This window comes from Orbicella franksi, chromosome 4, assembly GCF_964199315.1.
Source record: "Orbicella franksi chromosome 4, jaOrbFran1.1, whole genome shotgun sequence".
Classification (NCBI taxonomy): domain Eukaryota; kingdom Metazoa; phylum Cnidaria; class Anthozoa; order Scleractinia; family Merulinidae; genus Orbicella; species Orbicella franksi.
Genome location: NC_138148.1, coordinates 14,049,801 through 14,066,740, shown reverse-complemented (window position 1 = coordinate 14,066,740; position 16,940 = coordinate 14,049,801). Strand labels below are relative to the sequence as shown.

The 16,940-nt window shown below is 39.6% G+C and overlaps 2 protein-coding genes across 2 annotated transcripts in view; both read right to left on the bottom strand.

Moving 5' to 3' along the window:
• Positions 1–518: 518 nt before the first annotated feature.
• On the bottom strand, positions 519–14,319 carry LOC145483485 (mitogen-activated protein kinase kinase kinase 10-like). Its single transcript, XM_081461993.1, has 9 exons — positions 13,434–14,319; positions 9,991–10,168; positions 9,252–9,400; positions 8,377–8,552; positions 7,762–7,902; positions 6,964–7,057; positions 6,512–6,634; positions 5,674–5,859; positions 519–3,757 (listed from the first exon to the last, which is right to left on the bottom strand). The coding sequence occupies exons 1-9, from the start codon at positions 14,152–14,154 to the stop codon at positions 2,709–2,711; spliced, it is 2,817 nt and encodes a 938-aa protein (XP_081318119.1). The 5' UTR covers positions 14,155–14,319; the 3' UTR covers positions 519–2,708.
• A 445-nt stretch (positions 14,320–14,764) lies between these two features.
• Positions 14,765–16,940, bottom strand: part of LOC145483493 (tRNA (adenine(58)-N(1))-methyltransferase non-catalytic subunit TRM6-like) — a 16,932-nt gene continuing 14,756 nt past the window's right edge. The window contains exon 13 of the mRNA XM_081462014.1: positions 14,765–16,603. Coding sequence (XP_081318140.1) covers positions 16,436–16,603 — 168 coding nt within the window. The 3' untranslated portion in view covers positions 14,765–16,435. The remainder of the gene's footprint in view (positions 16,604–16,940) is intronic.

The window sequence follows — 16,940 nt, the reverse complement described above, 5'->3', positions numbered from 1 at the left end:
CAGAATCGACCCTGCGATGGACCCTGTGTGAACTCGTTTAGTAATGCCAGCCCCGACCCCAGAAACGAGATTGTGCTGACACTTACAATAACTTTAGACAACTTCAAGTTGTTTTCCGTTTCTTTATTAAACGATGTTCCATAAGAACATTCATTCCTCTGCGCTAAATATATTAGTCGTCTTTTTTTTTGCGTATACAACTATTAAATCACGGGCGCTCTTTTGACGAAAGAGAGCTCCGAGCTTGCCTCTTAAAACCTTGAAGTACGCGTCTGACAAAACAATAAATTGCGATAAATTTGTGACAATTTCTCACCCGGAGAAAACAGACCTGATGATCGGTAGCGTATTGTACAATGGGGAAAACAATTTGTACAAGAAAGTCATTTTCCTGGCCAAAAAAATTCATTTGAATATCATAACGTTTCTATTCTTAGAATCACTTGTTTGATATAAAAAGCAGAAATCAAAATTATTCGTAAGGGTTCGCTTTGAGAAGTGAAATCCATTCGCAAGTATTCAGGTAAATAATTTGTATAATTCTTACAAAGTACAGACTTAAACTAAAAAGTTGACGTCACTGGAGGTTCTTTATGAGTGGTTACGAAACACCAAGTGCGTTCTATTTAGGTTGTGTATTAAAATGAGTTCATCTTAGGAGTATTCAAATCGAGTGGCGAAGCATTTGCTAACTGAAAGCATTATTCATGTACAAGAGTCGTAAATTAACATAAAATTCAATTGTGATATTAAAAGGGCTAAGTCACACTATTACTGGCGACTATCTGCATCTTTTACTCAATCAAGAGCTATGAAAACATAAGCATTAATAAATAATTTTCGGTATATCACGACTCGTGCGCTTTCACACAAACGGCAGACTAATTCATGTGTCACTGTTTTGGGGTAATTTTGCTAATTTGTTACCGTTTTCAGTCCACTGTATGACCACAATATGTTCAAATAGCGCGACCTAGCCCATGGACTCGATGACGATCACCGCCTTTTAGATGTCTGAGGCTAACATTTGAGAGTGAGCAAACGATCTTACAAATATCTGACGATTTTCCCTCAGCTAAAGCTTTTGAGTAGTTAAATTTAGCAGAGAATTTCCAATCTCAAGGAACGTGAATGCCATTACCGACATTGACACTGAAAATGGATGGTGAAGTCGCAATCAGCCCTATGATTAATTGAAGCTGCACTAATGTTGAAAGTGAACATGGAAATTCTCCTATCAACGCCGCCGTTGTACTGTGACGTTGATGGTCAAGAAGAAAATTAGCAACTAGGGGAGATTTTTCTGACGTGCCACCGTAATGATTCGATTCAGCGCTCGGTACGCTCATTTACTTTTGGTACCTTAAGAGAGGGCGCTTAGTGGAGAGAAGGCGCTTGCTGGAGATGGTTACGCTTACTTGGGGAACTTACTGGGGGCGCTTACTGGAATCGCCTATTTTCTGGACATTTCCATCTGAATGTTGTTTAATTCTTTAATGAAAAACAACAGATACTTTGACTCAAGAACTTTACTGAGGCTGATAGTTATAAAGTTCAATATTACGTTCAGATGAGAAAGCAGACTTCATAATTCATCCATCTAATCAGTCTATTCCATGTCAATGTCTTAAATTTCACTTTCGATATAGGGGCGATCATTGGAAGGGGACTCTTATCGGAATAAGGGCGCTTATTTAAAAGAACAGCACTCAGTGAGGAGCGCTCATCACAAAGGGGGGCGCTTATTGGAAGGAGGACGCTGCATCGAATCATTACGGCAATACAAAATGAAAAGAATGACGCTAACTATCAGAATTAATGTAATATTCGGAGCTTGCAGAGGAGCTGGCACGTTATCGAATTAGTCATATTTGGGGCGCATTTTAAAGAAAACTCTAAAAATGAAGTACTAACTTATTTTGGCTTAAAGCGTGTTTAAGGTTTCTCCAGCGTCTTCTCTCGTCCGACTTACCTCAAAACCAATTCTCCCTTTCAATTTTAGTCTGAACACAAGCTAAATTTGACACAAATTCAGTCCTCTACATTGCTGGCAGATATTCTTCTCGTCGAGGACTTGCACAGTGTTAGCTGCGCCAGATTTCTCTCCGTTGACAAGGTCAGAATGATTAATTTTCCCGGCTTGGGCGACCAGTTTACTTTTTCCGTGACCTCACTTTTCAGAGTTGACAAGAAAATGCACCCCTCTTCATTAAAAAATAAATAAATAAAAATAAAACAGCTGCGGTTTTTAGTTGCGTCTTCAGTTTATGTGAGAACACTGGAGACCAGAGAATTAACTCTGTAGTTACTTTGAGTGCTGGAAATGACTAGACTAGAAAACGGGGCAAACAAAAAACTTAAGATACCCGGCGGATTTCGAGCCCACAAACTCATGATTAGATCGCCGTTAGATAAACAGGTCGTGGGTAAAATTCTCTGATTTCCAGTTTGTGTCACACTGAACATTGCTTTACAAGTGTACAAACTCTTTTATCTAAGAGCGGTTGCTTATAAACGTGACGATTACTAATGACAAGGTCACGGGGCATACTTGAAAGGACTTACAAGTTAGTTTGAGTAATATGATTGGACAACAAGAATCGCGCACTCAACAGGTGCGCTTGCGAAGATTACCGTAAAATGACGCTGGTTTGCCGTAACATGACTACATTCAAATAATTCTCTATATTAAGGACTAGTTAAATGTATTAACTGGTACCAAATTCCTTTTCAAGTTCCTCGCACGTTGGCACCCTTATGACCGTATCGGACTTCAGCAATGGCTGGGTCGTATCATGTGACTCTCCCTCCATGTGCACGTCCAACAGTGTCAACTTATCTTGTTCGCTTGTTGGACTTTGATCCGAAGACGAAGGTGAGGGACTAAGACTGTCCTGCCAGGGCCTGGGGCGAGGCCTAGCGGCTCCCTTCACCTCCCCCACTTGAAAATTAAACTTCGCAGTGGGGCCACCGTCCGTGCTGTTACAGTCCGGCCTGGGGGAGCTCGTCCCTCTTGGCGAGAAGGGAGGGGGTGGGATTTTAAAAATGTCCAAGTCTTGCAATTCCTGCGAATAACGATTGCAGTTCACAACGGTTTTGCCGGAAAAGTCATCCGAAGAAAAACTTTCGTTTGAAATGTTTATTCTGTCGAGTTCACTCGAGTCCATAGACTTTGACCTACGATCACGCCGTCCACTTGTCAAGTCAATAAGTACCTTATTACCCAGTTCGGGCGATAATGTAACAGAAGATGTCGTAGATGAGGATCGTTGTCTCGAGTCCGGTTCAACGTAGGTACAAGGTGGTTGACTCTCGTGATAAAAAGTCGCCTTCAGCAAAACTGGAGTTGAAAGAGGCCGTTTATTTGGGCCTCGAAGAAGACCAATGTCCGATGGCGGGTGGTTACCCGTGAATTCCAAATCCCGCGGGCTCGCTACGGGTGTTGTCGAATCTGAGTTAACAGCGGTATCTTCATTTGAAACAGAACTAAACCAAGACCGTCGGTTCGAATTCCCAACGTCGTGCCGCCGTTTGGAATTTGGTGATTTGTGCTTGTCTGATTTGGAAGACATTCTCAGCAAATCAGGACGAAGATCTTTTGCAGACTGCCCCAAATCGGCTCCCAGCGCGACCACGGCTGCCATTATACCTACGCTACACACAGCCACCTCGCAGCGGTGCTTCGATTTTGTTTTCTGAGACGACTTTGGTGTAGACACGGGACTGTTATCTGCTGTTACGTATTTACCATTAACACCTATGCCGTGGAAAGAAATAAAGCCGTCCTCAATTGAGTGTTGTAAAGCCGAAACCAAGGTAATCATTCTGGCCAATCACAAAGAACACAGACAATCCAGTGAACCAATCAAAACTCTAGGGAGACAAATGTAGCCGACGCAAAGCGCGGGAAAACGCGTACGAGCGAGTCACGATTGGTTTTGATTTTACTTCTGACTGGATGACAGAGCAGCACGAGTTTTTTTTTAAGCCAATCGCTTAGCGCGGCAATACAAAACCAACGCAAATACGTATTTCTTTCGACACTCAAGTGAAAACCGCTCCAGACATGGTTTAACTTGGGGGGACTTGGATGTTTCAGTCTCTGAAGAAATGAAATAGACTGACAATGAGCGAAATATCATAAGGAAGCTGCTCTAATCCAATTGCTCAATATACACTCTTTCATACTTGAAAACGTCTTTCTGTCGTAAGAGCGGTGTTCTGCGAAGACGTTAGCAAGTTAATATGGTAAAAAGTTGGAGAGGGGAGAGTTAAGATCTCCCGGGTTTGAATCCGGGAAGGGGGCTTATAACCATGACGAGAGAGAGTATTGGCTTAAAGGCGCTACGTCACAGTTTGCGCACCTTGAAAAGTTTAGTCTTAATTTGTTAAGTTTGCCGTTTGTAATCCGTGTTAATCTTCTCCATCCTTAACCATCCTTATTCTTTTATAGTTTATTATTATCTCTCTGGTGTTTTTCCACCTTAGTGAACTACTATTTTCATGTTTCCTTTAATTTAATGGTAATTCTGTACTCGGCCAAAATAACTTAAAATACCGTGACTGAGATCCTTTATGGCCCTGTTACATTACAGTGTGGGGTCCAGTTCTCGGCCACTTTTTGTTCAGCGTTTATTTTTCGCACCACAAATGAATCTGAATAAAAAGCAATTGCTTCAAAAGGTAGCTTGATTCCTTGTCTTCCGTTCTGCCGAGTTTTGTTTCGTCCTGCCAAGTTTTTCTGTGAGCACGTCGAGGTGACGCGAAGGTAGGTGAATTTGGTTTCCCCGAAAACGTGTTTGTTTACGGCTACTAGAATTACAGGGTTTAATTCAAGTTGATATTTTGTCCGTCTAGAAAGCCCAAATGAGCCAATTCTTGGCATAAAGGACGTAGAGTGATAAAGCTATCTGTTAAATGTAAACTTCTCCTGGCCTGTTTAATTCTTTGACCTAAATTCACTCCTCAATATTTCTTTCGTACTTTTGGGTATTTGCCTATTCTCGGCCACCCTGTTCGCACCTGTTCAACACTAAAAGCGCTCATAGTTCTGTGTGGAGTATTCGTATCAAGTCAGTTGTAAAAATAAGGCTGTAATGGGGTGGCAAGCTGAAAACTATGAGCTCTGACTTAACCCAACTCTTTTTTAGCCTCTCTTGAGTACACTTAAGAGAAAAACTAGGTGTGCAAAAAACTTCCTTTTCTAACATGAAACAAAGCTCTTTAAGGATAATTTGTGATCGAAATATCAAAACACAAGCCTTATAAGTGATTTAACAACAAAAAAATGGTAATAAAGCGTTGTTTATTCTGAGGAATCGCGCCCACTCTTTTGTGGCCGAGAACTGGGCCTGCTGGCCGATAACTGGGCCCACGAACGAAGCCTCCATTTTCGTTATTACTCGGGAGAAAACAGCGTTGAACAGTCGATAGCTCTACATGTGTAAACTGAATGCTGAAGCTAGTTGTGCGTGAAATTTTAAGTCCTTACGGCTATTCCAAGGTAAGAAATACAAGTTAACGTTTTTTGTGGCCGAGAACTGGGCCCCATACTGTAGTCATTTTAAAGTCCGGTATGCTTTTGCAATTTTCACGGTATTCATTGTTTCGAGACACTCAATGTTAACTGCGAAAATCATAACATTCATTACAAATAATATCAAACTTTCTTACCACCATTTTGATTAACCTGTGTCCCCAGGTTTGGCACAGAATTGCACCTCTCAGCCATAAAGCGATCCTTTGCTTTCACCCTTCTGCTTTTCTCTCGGTCTCGTTGATGCACAGAGCTGGGTCCCCAGGTACGAATCTTCTGGTTCTTATCCGGGGGACTCACAGGAACCTCGCCAGCTTCATCAACTGAAAACAAAACAGCACGCTGAATACCATCACTTGACACACAGCTAGGGAATGGCAAAGTACTTCTTGCCAAATTTTCATTAATTTTCATTATTAATTTATTAATTCAAGAACATGTACACTTGTACTTGCACTGCTACTTGCACTGCTACTTAAAGAAGCTCAATCCATTCCTCTGTTTGTCTCCCTGCCTCCCTGCCTGCCTGCCTGCTTGTCTGTCTGTCTGTCTGTCTGTCTGTCTGTCTGTCAGTCAGTCAGCCAGTCAGTCAGTCAGGCAGGCAGTCAGGCAGGCAGCCAGTCAGCCAGCCAGTCAGTCAGTCAGTCAGTCAGTCAGGTAGGCAGTCAGGCAGGCAGCCAGTCATGCAATCAACAGCTTTATTAATCCTCATTCACAAATGGCTTGACTTCTAAAACCTAGGCTAAAATGTTGAAATTCATCATTCATAATCTGCCCAATTTTTTCACCATCATTCTTCACTTTGAATAATTAGGTCTTTTCTACCTTAGGAACAATTATTCTGAGCTGCCAATCTACATGTATTTCAAAGCAATATTCTCACAAGAGAAAAAAATCCTACTTGGTTAATTGCTAGATATGTATCCAGTAGAGTAGGATTAAGCTAAAGCAACAGCAATTTACTTGTCGCCTTACATGACAAAAGTCTGAATCTCTGATGTACAGCTGGTGATGGCGGTGTTGGAGTACTGACGCCTTCTGCTAGCGCTGGGTTTGAGTCAAAGATATCTGATGTGATGGTAAACCTGTGCTGGAACCCTACAAAGGAAAAGTTACATCAGTATTGCTGTCAAAGTTCCTTTAGGGGACTACCTCAAAGGCAAGGCTTGCGCCGTCACTTATGGGAGGTGGTAGCATATGAAAGGTCACACAACAGGGGTTCCTAATTTTGAGTCACAACTTTAAGTCTTTTCTGAAGAATAATCCACGCACAAATGTATCTGTAAACCAAAAACGCATTATACAAGAACACATCTGATCTTTACTATTCTTTGAAAGCTCTTCTGTCCCAAGCATAAAATTTTTGAATTACGCAAAAAGGCTTTCCTACAAAGAGTGTAAAATAGGCAATTTTAAACTCATCAAACCTGTTGGAGCACTGATTTTTCTTCCACTCCCAAACCTCAGCTTGAAAAAATGTCCTTTCCGCTTTTTTGGGGAAGGTTTCAGCAGTTTTTGTTGCTAGAACAGATAACATAGAAAGGTATGTAACCTTACTCTATAACTTAAATACTACATGTATGTGTATAAATCAGGAGAGAATGATTTTTTTTAAAATAAGCTTATTTATTTCAACATGTTACAGACCAGGAACAATTGCACCAGATTACTTGATTAGCTCTAAATATCATACAGTCGACCTTGAAAAATGCGAATGGCACAAAAGCCAAGAACTGTCTGCAGGTATTTGCTTTCAAACATGAAACTGTTAAATATTTCCATCACCAATTTCTTCCAGGTCTACAAACCTTTCTAAATGACCTGTAAAAGTTAATAACTTCTATATCCACAACTTTCGCTTTATATATTTGGCAAAAGAGGACGATATGATCGATCATCGTATAGGTTGAAGCACTTTTCCTTAAACCCATGAACGACGTGAATTCCATTTAAAATAGAAAATTTTGCAGCATATTCTTGGATATGATTTTTGAGTCAAGTAGAAAGTATCACGAGAGTCTCGTCTCGTGAGACAAATGTCTTGTCTCGAGACGAGACAAGATTCTTGTCTCGCGAGACGAGAATCGCAAGAGGGTGGTAACTTACTTTTGAGCAGTACTGTACTTACAATAATTATTGTTGAAAGAGATAAAGGATACAAGATAAAACTTGTTCATTTGACCTTTGGATTGTAAAATAGCTCTTGTGTGAGGATGCAGTCATACCTGTATTAGCATGCTGATCTCTCTTCCAAGAAGCAGCATTTCCCTTTGAGCCAGCTCTTCTTCTCTCTTTTTCAAACTCTCGGCATGTACCTCTTGTGCCATCTGTATCTGTCTGAGTTCATCCTCTCGAGATGACAGTTCCTGCAGAAATGTAAATGTGTGTGACAATAGCAAATAACAAAAGGCCGAAGATACATGTACGTTCTCTGTCCTAAAATATACCAATTACATGGGGCTACTTTAACAGAGTGCAAAAAATGTCATGTCCAGTAGCCCATGGCTTTTTGCAGTTGCATGAGTGGATTCTGTTCTTCACTTACCCAGTAGGAAAGATCTATGAGATCTGATTTTGACCTACATTCATGAGTGGCTAAATGTTTTCTTGTGTACAGCTGTACAGCTGCCTGTGTTTGGATGCTTGAGAACCAAGGCAACTGCCTTCACAAAGTTACAAATTAAAACAATTACAGAAAGAACAGACGTTTAATAAAATTTGACAAGAAAGAAACAGTTTTTTTTTTTGAAAAAAAAAAAAAAAGATTATTGTCAGCAACAAAAGAAGTGCAGTAATTCACAGAAAAACAACAACAACAACAACTGTAAAAAACTTGTTACCTTCTCCTTCTCTCGCAGTTCATCAAATATCTGTTCAATTTCTGTTTGCCACCCCTCCTGCAGTGTGCGGAATGAATTCTGATCATCTTGTGCAAATGAAGAATCTGAGATTTCCTCCAGATCTTCCAAAATTCCCTGAAAGGAAGGTCGCTTGTGGGGATCCTGCTGCCAACAATCTAAAAGAGGGAAAAAACATTTTTCCCTTTACTTCTTCTCCTGCTTAGAGATTGTGCAGTACAGTTGAACCTCTACTTATATATATGTCCCAAAGGTGGACACTTGTCATAAGTGTAACTTGGTCCTGGTTGCAGCCATGTACAGACGCTGCATTTTCAACCTCCCAAAAGTGAATATCTCTTCTAAGAACACACTCTTTCCTGTCCTCAAGAGTGAGGTTCGACTGTATTGTGCTTGAAGCTTGTTAAAAAAAAATATTTCATTTACATTTGGTAGTTCTCCAAGGTTACTTCCTTGTAAAATTATAATTGATTAGAAAAGCTGAATTCAAAAATTCAGGGTTTGCACACTTGTAAACATTGTGGCTTAAATTCACTTCTAGCTATATGTTTTAAACAGGTTTGATTCTCCTTCATCTTTTAGCAATTATTATAAGTCATTACATTACATCAAACAAAGGAAAAAAATATTGTAATGAAAGAGAAATTTACACTACAACTAAACACATACCAGTATACAACAGAGCAATTTCTAAACTTTTTAAACCTGCCTGATATTGATGATTACAGTTTTGCTGTATTACTTCCAGAGTGATCAATATGAGCTAAGTGACCTACTTCAAAATTTCATTTTCCATAACATTCTCAAGTTTTTACCATGTTTTCAAACACTTCTAACACCTTCTCCTTGTTTCATACCTTTCATTAAGTCTTTGAAAAAGTCAGGACATGTGCTAGGTATTGGCAAAGTCAAGCTGTTCATTGCCACACCATAAGCTACAGCCAGAGCTTCTACATCCCTGTATGGTACTTGTCCCGTCAGCAGTTCCCACAAAACTACACCAAAACTGAATGCAAAGAGATGACATGACTAAAGTTACATGTACATTGTAAGTTAAGAGAGTGACATTAACCCTCATAAAGATACCGTACTTGACCTGACAAAGCAATAGCAAATTTCTGATGCCTTGGTGCAGCACATAACACATTGATTTGTTGGAATTCCATATTGACATGTGAGCTTTAAACTTGATGTAGTTTATACATATACAGTCATAAGATTCTTTTCAAGAACTTTTCAAGGGCAGTCCAGCAAAATTCATGCATTTTTTTCTCAGATGTAGATTAATAATTGGTGGGGGCAAAAAATTCAAGCACATCTTAAGTCTTAAATTTAAATTTCACATTTTCAACAACTTTTCAAGGATACAAGGTGATTTTTCAAGGACTTTTCAAGGCGTGTGCAAACAATGTCTTACATCAATGTCTGCTCTTGGCCAGAGGGAAGCACTACAGGATTGCTGTCATGCCCAAGAACACAACAGAATAACTCTGGCCAGGGCTTGAACTCAGATCTCTCAATCCAAGATTTTACAATGTAATATGCCTTTTAAAAACCCAGGTGCAGTACAGTATAAGAGTGAAAATCTACACCAACCTCCACACATCACTAGCTTTAGAAAACGTGTTAGTTCTGATAACTTCTGGTGCCATCCAGGCATACGTCCCTGCTGCACTCATTCGTGTTGTAGTCACTATTTCTCTGGCCAGTCCAAAGTCTGTTATTTTCAACACATTTTCAAAGTTGCCATCTTCAATTTTATTCAGGAGTAAAACTGAAAAAAAGAATTACAAATTTTATTCAAGACTTTAGTTTAATCTCTGCAGGCTGATGAGTGATGCAGTGTTTGATCAGTTCAAAACAACTTATGCACATACAAGTGAGCAAGTCTGTACAAGGGAACCTCATCATGCTGCAATTTGTGTCTGAAAGAAGAACTTTGCATTCTATCCGTGGACAGATCTACACTTCTAAACAAAAGATCTGAACTTGTAACAAAATGTAGGCACGAGAATAAGTTCTATGCAGCCAATCAGAAACAGAATCTCTCCAAACACCCTCCATGAGTCAGTTTAAATTTTGTTTCAACCACCACTATGGGCACAGTCTGATGATCGTTTTAAGCGTGAAACTGAAGTAACTGTAGTTTCTATCTCAATTTGTACATGTACGTATAAATTCTCACAACTTGTCTGTATAACCTTCTCTAAATGCCTGTACTAAGAATTTACTGGCAGATCAGTGACTTAATACAATACACTGTACATCCCTAATTGATGATTTTCTTTGTTGTCATCACTTGTCTGCTTACTACTGTACGGACATTGAAAGAACAAACAACAGTCAGGGTTGCCAGAAAGTTTTGAAGTAGTCAGAGTTTTTGGTGGAGTAGGCAACTGATTTTGCCATCTTCTCCTAGAGAATCAGGTAAAAGCAAGCCCCATAACCAGCAGAGATCAGGACGTAAATGGCAATTTTCACCAGTAGCCTGCAACCCTAAATGTTACATTGCATTTTAAAATGTCTGTTTTCATTTTTTCAGCTTAAATGCAGAAGGCAGTTAAAAACCCAGAAAAGCCAAAGAAAGCCATCATATTCAATGTAGTTGAAAGGAAAATCAAACCAAATCTAGCTACAATGCACACGTAAGTGTATGTTCACTGTAGTCACAATCTTGCTAAATGATAACTCATTCTATTTGTACAATGGGTAGTTCAGGAAAATATCCATACCTTCCCCATGGAAGGGACTTTTTCTAAGACTTCCCCACCCCTCTGGAAATTCCAGTTAAGCTTCATACATTTCTTTAAATTTTTTGATCTTCCAAAACCCCCACTCCCTGGAAAATTCCAATCCCTTCTGTGGGGGGGGGGGGGGGGGGGAGGGGAGGGGAAGGGGGATATGAATATTTTCTGGACCTGCACAATTCATAACAAAAGTTGACATGGATGATAGAACTAATTCCACACATTATAAGCATAATTTGCTTTATGCCCATTATTTGCTTTATGCCTTTAAATACCCTTAAATAATGATTAGTGAGGTTTCAGACAAACTGATAACATCTTTCCACTAAGGGACAGACCCCTATCAGTTGCATGTTATTCTATGACCAGAACAAACAGAACTCAGCCCTTGTTTTAACTGTGTATAATCAAACGCTTCTGACCACTCAGAGTGTGCAGTTTGGTACAGTCAAAACCAGCTCTCTGGACACCCACTTGATACTGACGCAGTTATATTAAGGACAGGTTTGTTTGCTGTGACAAAAACGCTGATACATTTTCTCTTACATTTCCCTGCTTAATATGGGTACCAGATTATTAATATGGATAATGACACATTTCTGTGACTGAGAGAAGCACTCTTGTTACATACAAAGTTAACCTCAGTTTACGAATCTCTCACATGTATATTTTCATTTGTTATGACTAAATTGATGTGTGTTAATTGCACCTTGTTAGAAAGTGAAAACTTTTTATATGTTAATGTGATGAGATTAAAGCAGACCCAGAAGCTCCTGACTAAAGTTAGACTAGTTAAGTGACAAAGTTATCTTGTTCAAAACTGATGAGAGAATGTGAATTTTGACAGTGAGACATCTGACTATTTGAATGAGCATAAGGTTTCTCTACTTTGAACTCAAATTTCAGTCAAGGCACTAAACATCATTTTAAAATTGTAAATGCCTTAGAGTTTATGTCGATATCTAAGAAATACAAACACCTTAATTTGTCCCTTGGGTTAATGTACTACATGTAACCTATATGCACTGTACTAACAGTTCCAACACCTCGAAAATAATGGTCAGCTGACATGATAGAAACAAATACATGCAGAAATACTAGAAAATGAAATTCATAGCCCGATGTATACATATGAACCTCAATAGATGATGTATTCATTGATGCCAATGAGTAATTACTTATAACAGAATATATCCCAAAACAAGTTTTCCCTTTTTTTCCCTAAAAAATTATTTTTCCTGCATGTTAGTTGTAATACCAAAATGCTCTGTATCATTTTATGTTCATTTATATTACATACAGTAACCACCAAATGCAATGAGATATCATTCACAAAGCCAATCAGAGTCTGTGTTTTACCATCAAAATTTTATGATATACAATAGCATAAACGCAGATTTTCATTGAACATAAAATTTAATAAATACCAAGCAGAGAAACGGTTGACAGAAAATTCTAACTAGAAAAACATCTTACAAGATGGTTTTCACACCCCTAATGGTTTACACGTCTAACAACTGACTTCTCTACAAGCCAATCAAACAATCTTATCAAACGATATTTGAAGAGTATTATCAATAATATGTTTATCTGTATATCAATTTAAAGAGATCCAACGTTATGGAACTTTGTTTAAAATTGCTCTTCCTTACAATTGCCTTTCCAGCAATCGATCTCGAAATAAAACAACATACAATCGGGTTATTAAGCAGAGGCTGGTTTAAGTCTTCGTTCCAGTCATGGAACATTGTTATTTAATCTCAGATAAGAAGCTCAGTAAATGTCCGCAAAAGCTAAAATTTTTTGACTTCCTGTCAAGGAAAAGGATGAATAAACCCATTTCATCCAGCTAATTTATTTACTTTGCAGGTTTCAGGGAGGGTATCTTTGAACAATATCACCTAGTCATTCGTATTCGCGAGAGTTTTGTTTCCAAGAAGAAAAAACAATAGCTTGCACAACGGCAAATTTCAAAACAAAGTCACCGAGACTAAAATCGCCGACAGCGGAAAGAAACTGCGAAATGTTTTGCGGCAAGTCAGGAGATAACGACATCATCGATTTTCGTGCAAAACAATTTCCAAAGGCTTCCACTCAGTCGTCATTAAAACATAATGAGCATGAAAAATTCACAATAGGGTTGACAGTGGTCATATGAGCGAAACAATTGTCTTCTTGTATTCTGCTGGTGTGGAAAAAAAAACACAATATACCTGAATATACAAAAACCCCGTTTCTTTCGCTGCAAATTCAACAGGGGCAAAACAACGAACTCAACATGAAAATACTTACTGTTTCCAGACTTGAGATCTCTGTGGATAATGCTCAGTGGCGCTTCATTATGTAGGTAATACATACCACGAGCAATCTGGATAGCCCAGTCCAGCAGAACAGATGGAGGTATAGTTCGGCCATGAGTGCTTAGAACACGCGAGAGCGCACCGCCGCGAGCATATTCTAGAACCAAACAAAAGTTGGGTTCCTTTAAACAAACACCAAATAAACCAACAATATTACGATGTCTGAAAATGGAAAACAGTTTGGCTTCTTTCGTGACATCCTCGACGATTTCGCTGTAGTCTTGGTAGTTTTCGGTGCGAGCGACTTTCACGGCAACTTCCTGATCATTCCAAACAGCGCGATACACTTTGCCGAACGCTCCGACACCGATCACATCTATCAGGTCGATTTCATCGAAATCAATCTCCAGTGGTTCGCTCAAACTTGTCCTTTTGGCATCTGTCGTGATATAGTTCGAAGGAAACAAGCCAATTCGTGCTTGTCCTTCCACTCGCCCTACCCACCACCCGTCATCGCCGCTAACTTCGGGATCCTTCGATAAAATTTCAATGCGATCGCTTGCTCTGAATGTTAGTTCGTCGTCATCTACAGCATCGTAGTCATATAACGTTGTGCAAAAGTCGCCGCTTAAGAGCTTCGTCAACGGAGAATTTCTCCCCGTAAATGTTTCCATCCCTTCGTTTTGCAGTCGCGTAACACTAGGCATTTGCATCGGCTCAGAACAAACCGTTTACAGATATTATACTCTGTACCTTCTTCTATATATCTGTGTATAATATCAGAGACTCCAGAAGGATTTTAAAAACGAAGTGGCAGGAAAATCGCTGCACTCGTCCGTAATCATCTCGCATAAACAATCAACCTGAATATTTTGAAAATTCTAAGAAAGCTGGTTCAAAATGGAGGAGTCCCGAGGCGGGCGCGGTTGCACTATTTCATCACGTGACTGACGTAAGGTGTTTGATTGGTACAAAGGTTGGCAATGAACTTTCGGTGCTTTAGAAAGTTGACATTCGACCGGTTACCTTGACAACAGTGCGGAGAAGTTTGGATTTTTTCACGTTTTTGCATTCTAAATTTGGAGCGGGTATAAAATAATCTTAAAGTTATTTTAGCTTTGTTTATTCTTTTAATAATAGCTTTGCCTATAAATCCTATTTTGTTACCATTTCTACCCTTACACTTCTTCACGGTGCCATATAAGCTATCGTTTGGCAATCGCTACAGAAATCGCAAAAACATGGGAGCTGTACTGTATTTTGGTTTGATGTTCAGCAGATGATTCCAAAAAAGAAACGGAGCGAATCTATGATCTGGCGGAAACGGAGCTGGTGAACCAGAAAAACAAGTGTACGTATTGGGGAATCCCCCAGCTAATTCTGACTTCATAATAACTATCTTTCCACCGAGTCATTGCTAAAATTAGACATGACTCCATATCCAAACTATGACACTCTAATTGAAAGATTGTACTTTATACTATCATCTCACTTGACGAGGGGGGGAATATTAATACATGCATTGTACATTGCTGTTTGTTTCTTATCACTCTTGACTGTTTCCGACCCTTCGGCTAAATCCTCAACATCTATGCCGTGTGAATGTTTCGCGTTTCAATCAGGCGGTAAAGAGTTCTAGCTCGCCTCAGTTTATTTGCTGCAAAACGAAGGGACCTAATTTGAAATAAGAGGGTTTTCCCTCAGCCTCAAAACATTGCGCTGTTTATCGGGCTACCACAAACAGGACCAGACAGTGCCGGTTGCAAATTGTAGTCGGCGCGTGCCCGACTTAATGCGGGCGTTTGGACAATAAACATTGAGAAGTATTGTACAATTTTTCACGATACAGTCGGAAATCAATTTATCTAGTAATTGGCTCAGGTCATGTAAGTTTCGCCTCCGTTTTCCGCCCGTTATCAGTAAAAGAACTTTCTATTGCCTCCAGCTTTGACTATAAACAGCATTCTATTAAAATTGCCGCACTTTTAATACAAAAGGAAACTGCGTGGAAGCCTTTTCCCAGACGTTCCTCGACATTCTATTAATTTTAAAATACCACAAAGCATTACAAACGTGGTAAGTTCTTTCCGATTGCCCAGAGGGGAACAAAATTTGCGCGGGAGGACAGAGGTTCGACTTGATGGAATCACGCATATTCTCGATACTGGACATTCCAATCGCTCTGATCTCAAGTGTAGTACACTTGAGATCAGAGGCCGCGCAAGCGTGGGACGATTGAATATATATCAGACAAATAGGAAAAAGACTTTTGCAATGTCTACTGTTAAGCATATACGTGATTCCATCTAAGAAAAATGTAATTTGCGAGGGAGGACAACTTCCCACAAGGTTGGACACTGCCGCTTTTTTTTTGGTTTTGCAAAGGATTGCCTGGTCTGAGATTCAAGTTTCTTCACGCACTCAACACGACGTCTTGTAATGCACACTTTTTTCTGTTTTCCGCAGCTATAATACAAAAACGGTTTTTTTTAAAAATATGTAACCCCTACGCAACATTACATTTTACATTTTAGGTGGATAAGATAAGTGCTTCAGTTTTCAAGTACCGGTAGGTTTGATAGTTTTTAACCACTGCCATGCTAGAAAGAAGACCGAACTCAAATTAGACAGGGCGAAAATCTTTTCTCTCCTTTTCCCATTCTCACCACGTGACCAAAAGAAACGGAGGCTCTGGGGATGAGAAAGTTCCTTTCTGTTGATTTGCACAAATCATGAATCTCTGTTCGCGCGCAAGATCTCCGCACAAGAGCTTCTTGTTTATAGCTGACAGCGCATAGGGCAAGGAGAGAGAGAAAGAAGGGGTAAAGTGTTGTATTGGGATATAGAGCTTTCTAATGGATTGTAGCTGTTTTGAAAAGCCATCTCATTTTCAGCCCACACAATACGTCGTTTTACTAGCAAGCTGCTTTTAAACCACTGGAAAAAAAAAACCAACAACAACAACAAAAATAGTTAATCTAACAGGCTTTCATTTTAAAGTGGAATTATTATTTTCCATTGACCACATTCGTCCAGTTTTGGTTTCTTGGCTTGATGCTCCGCCTCTGTACTCGGTGTTTCAGGTTCCACTGTTATTCCGGACAACAGATATCCACCGGTACCGTTCATGGCGATCTCTGGGTGTGTCCGGGCCGGGAGAACCTGACAAGAATAGAATCAAAACTGGGTCTCAAAAGTTCATCTACGAATGATTTCTAAGAAAGAATTAACGAACACAAGCGTATTTTTCATCCAGCATCTGCTGTTTTCTTAATTTTCTCTCAAGTTCTACATGATTTGGAACATGAAGGTTTAATCGCTGAACGGATTTTTCTCTGAAAACATAGCAGAGTAAGACGACGGAAAATAAAGTAAACTGTTGCAAGGGATGGCTCCCTGCTTCGTTATATAAGGGTCCCTTCTTGATCAGGTCACTCACTCACTCACTCACATGGTTCAAAAGCTCATTTTTAACCACTCTCCGGGGCCTATTTAACTG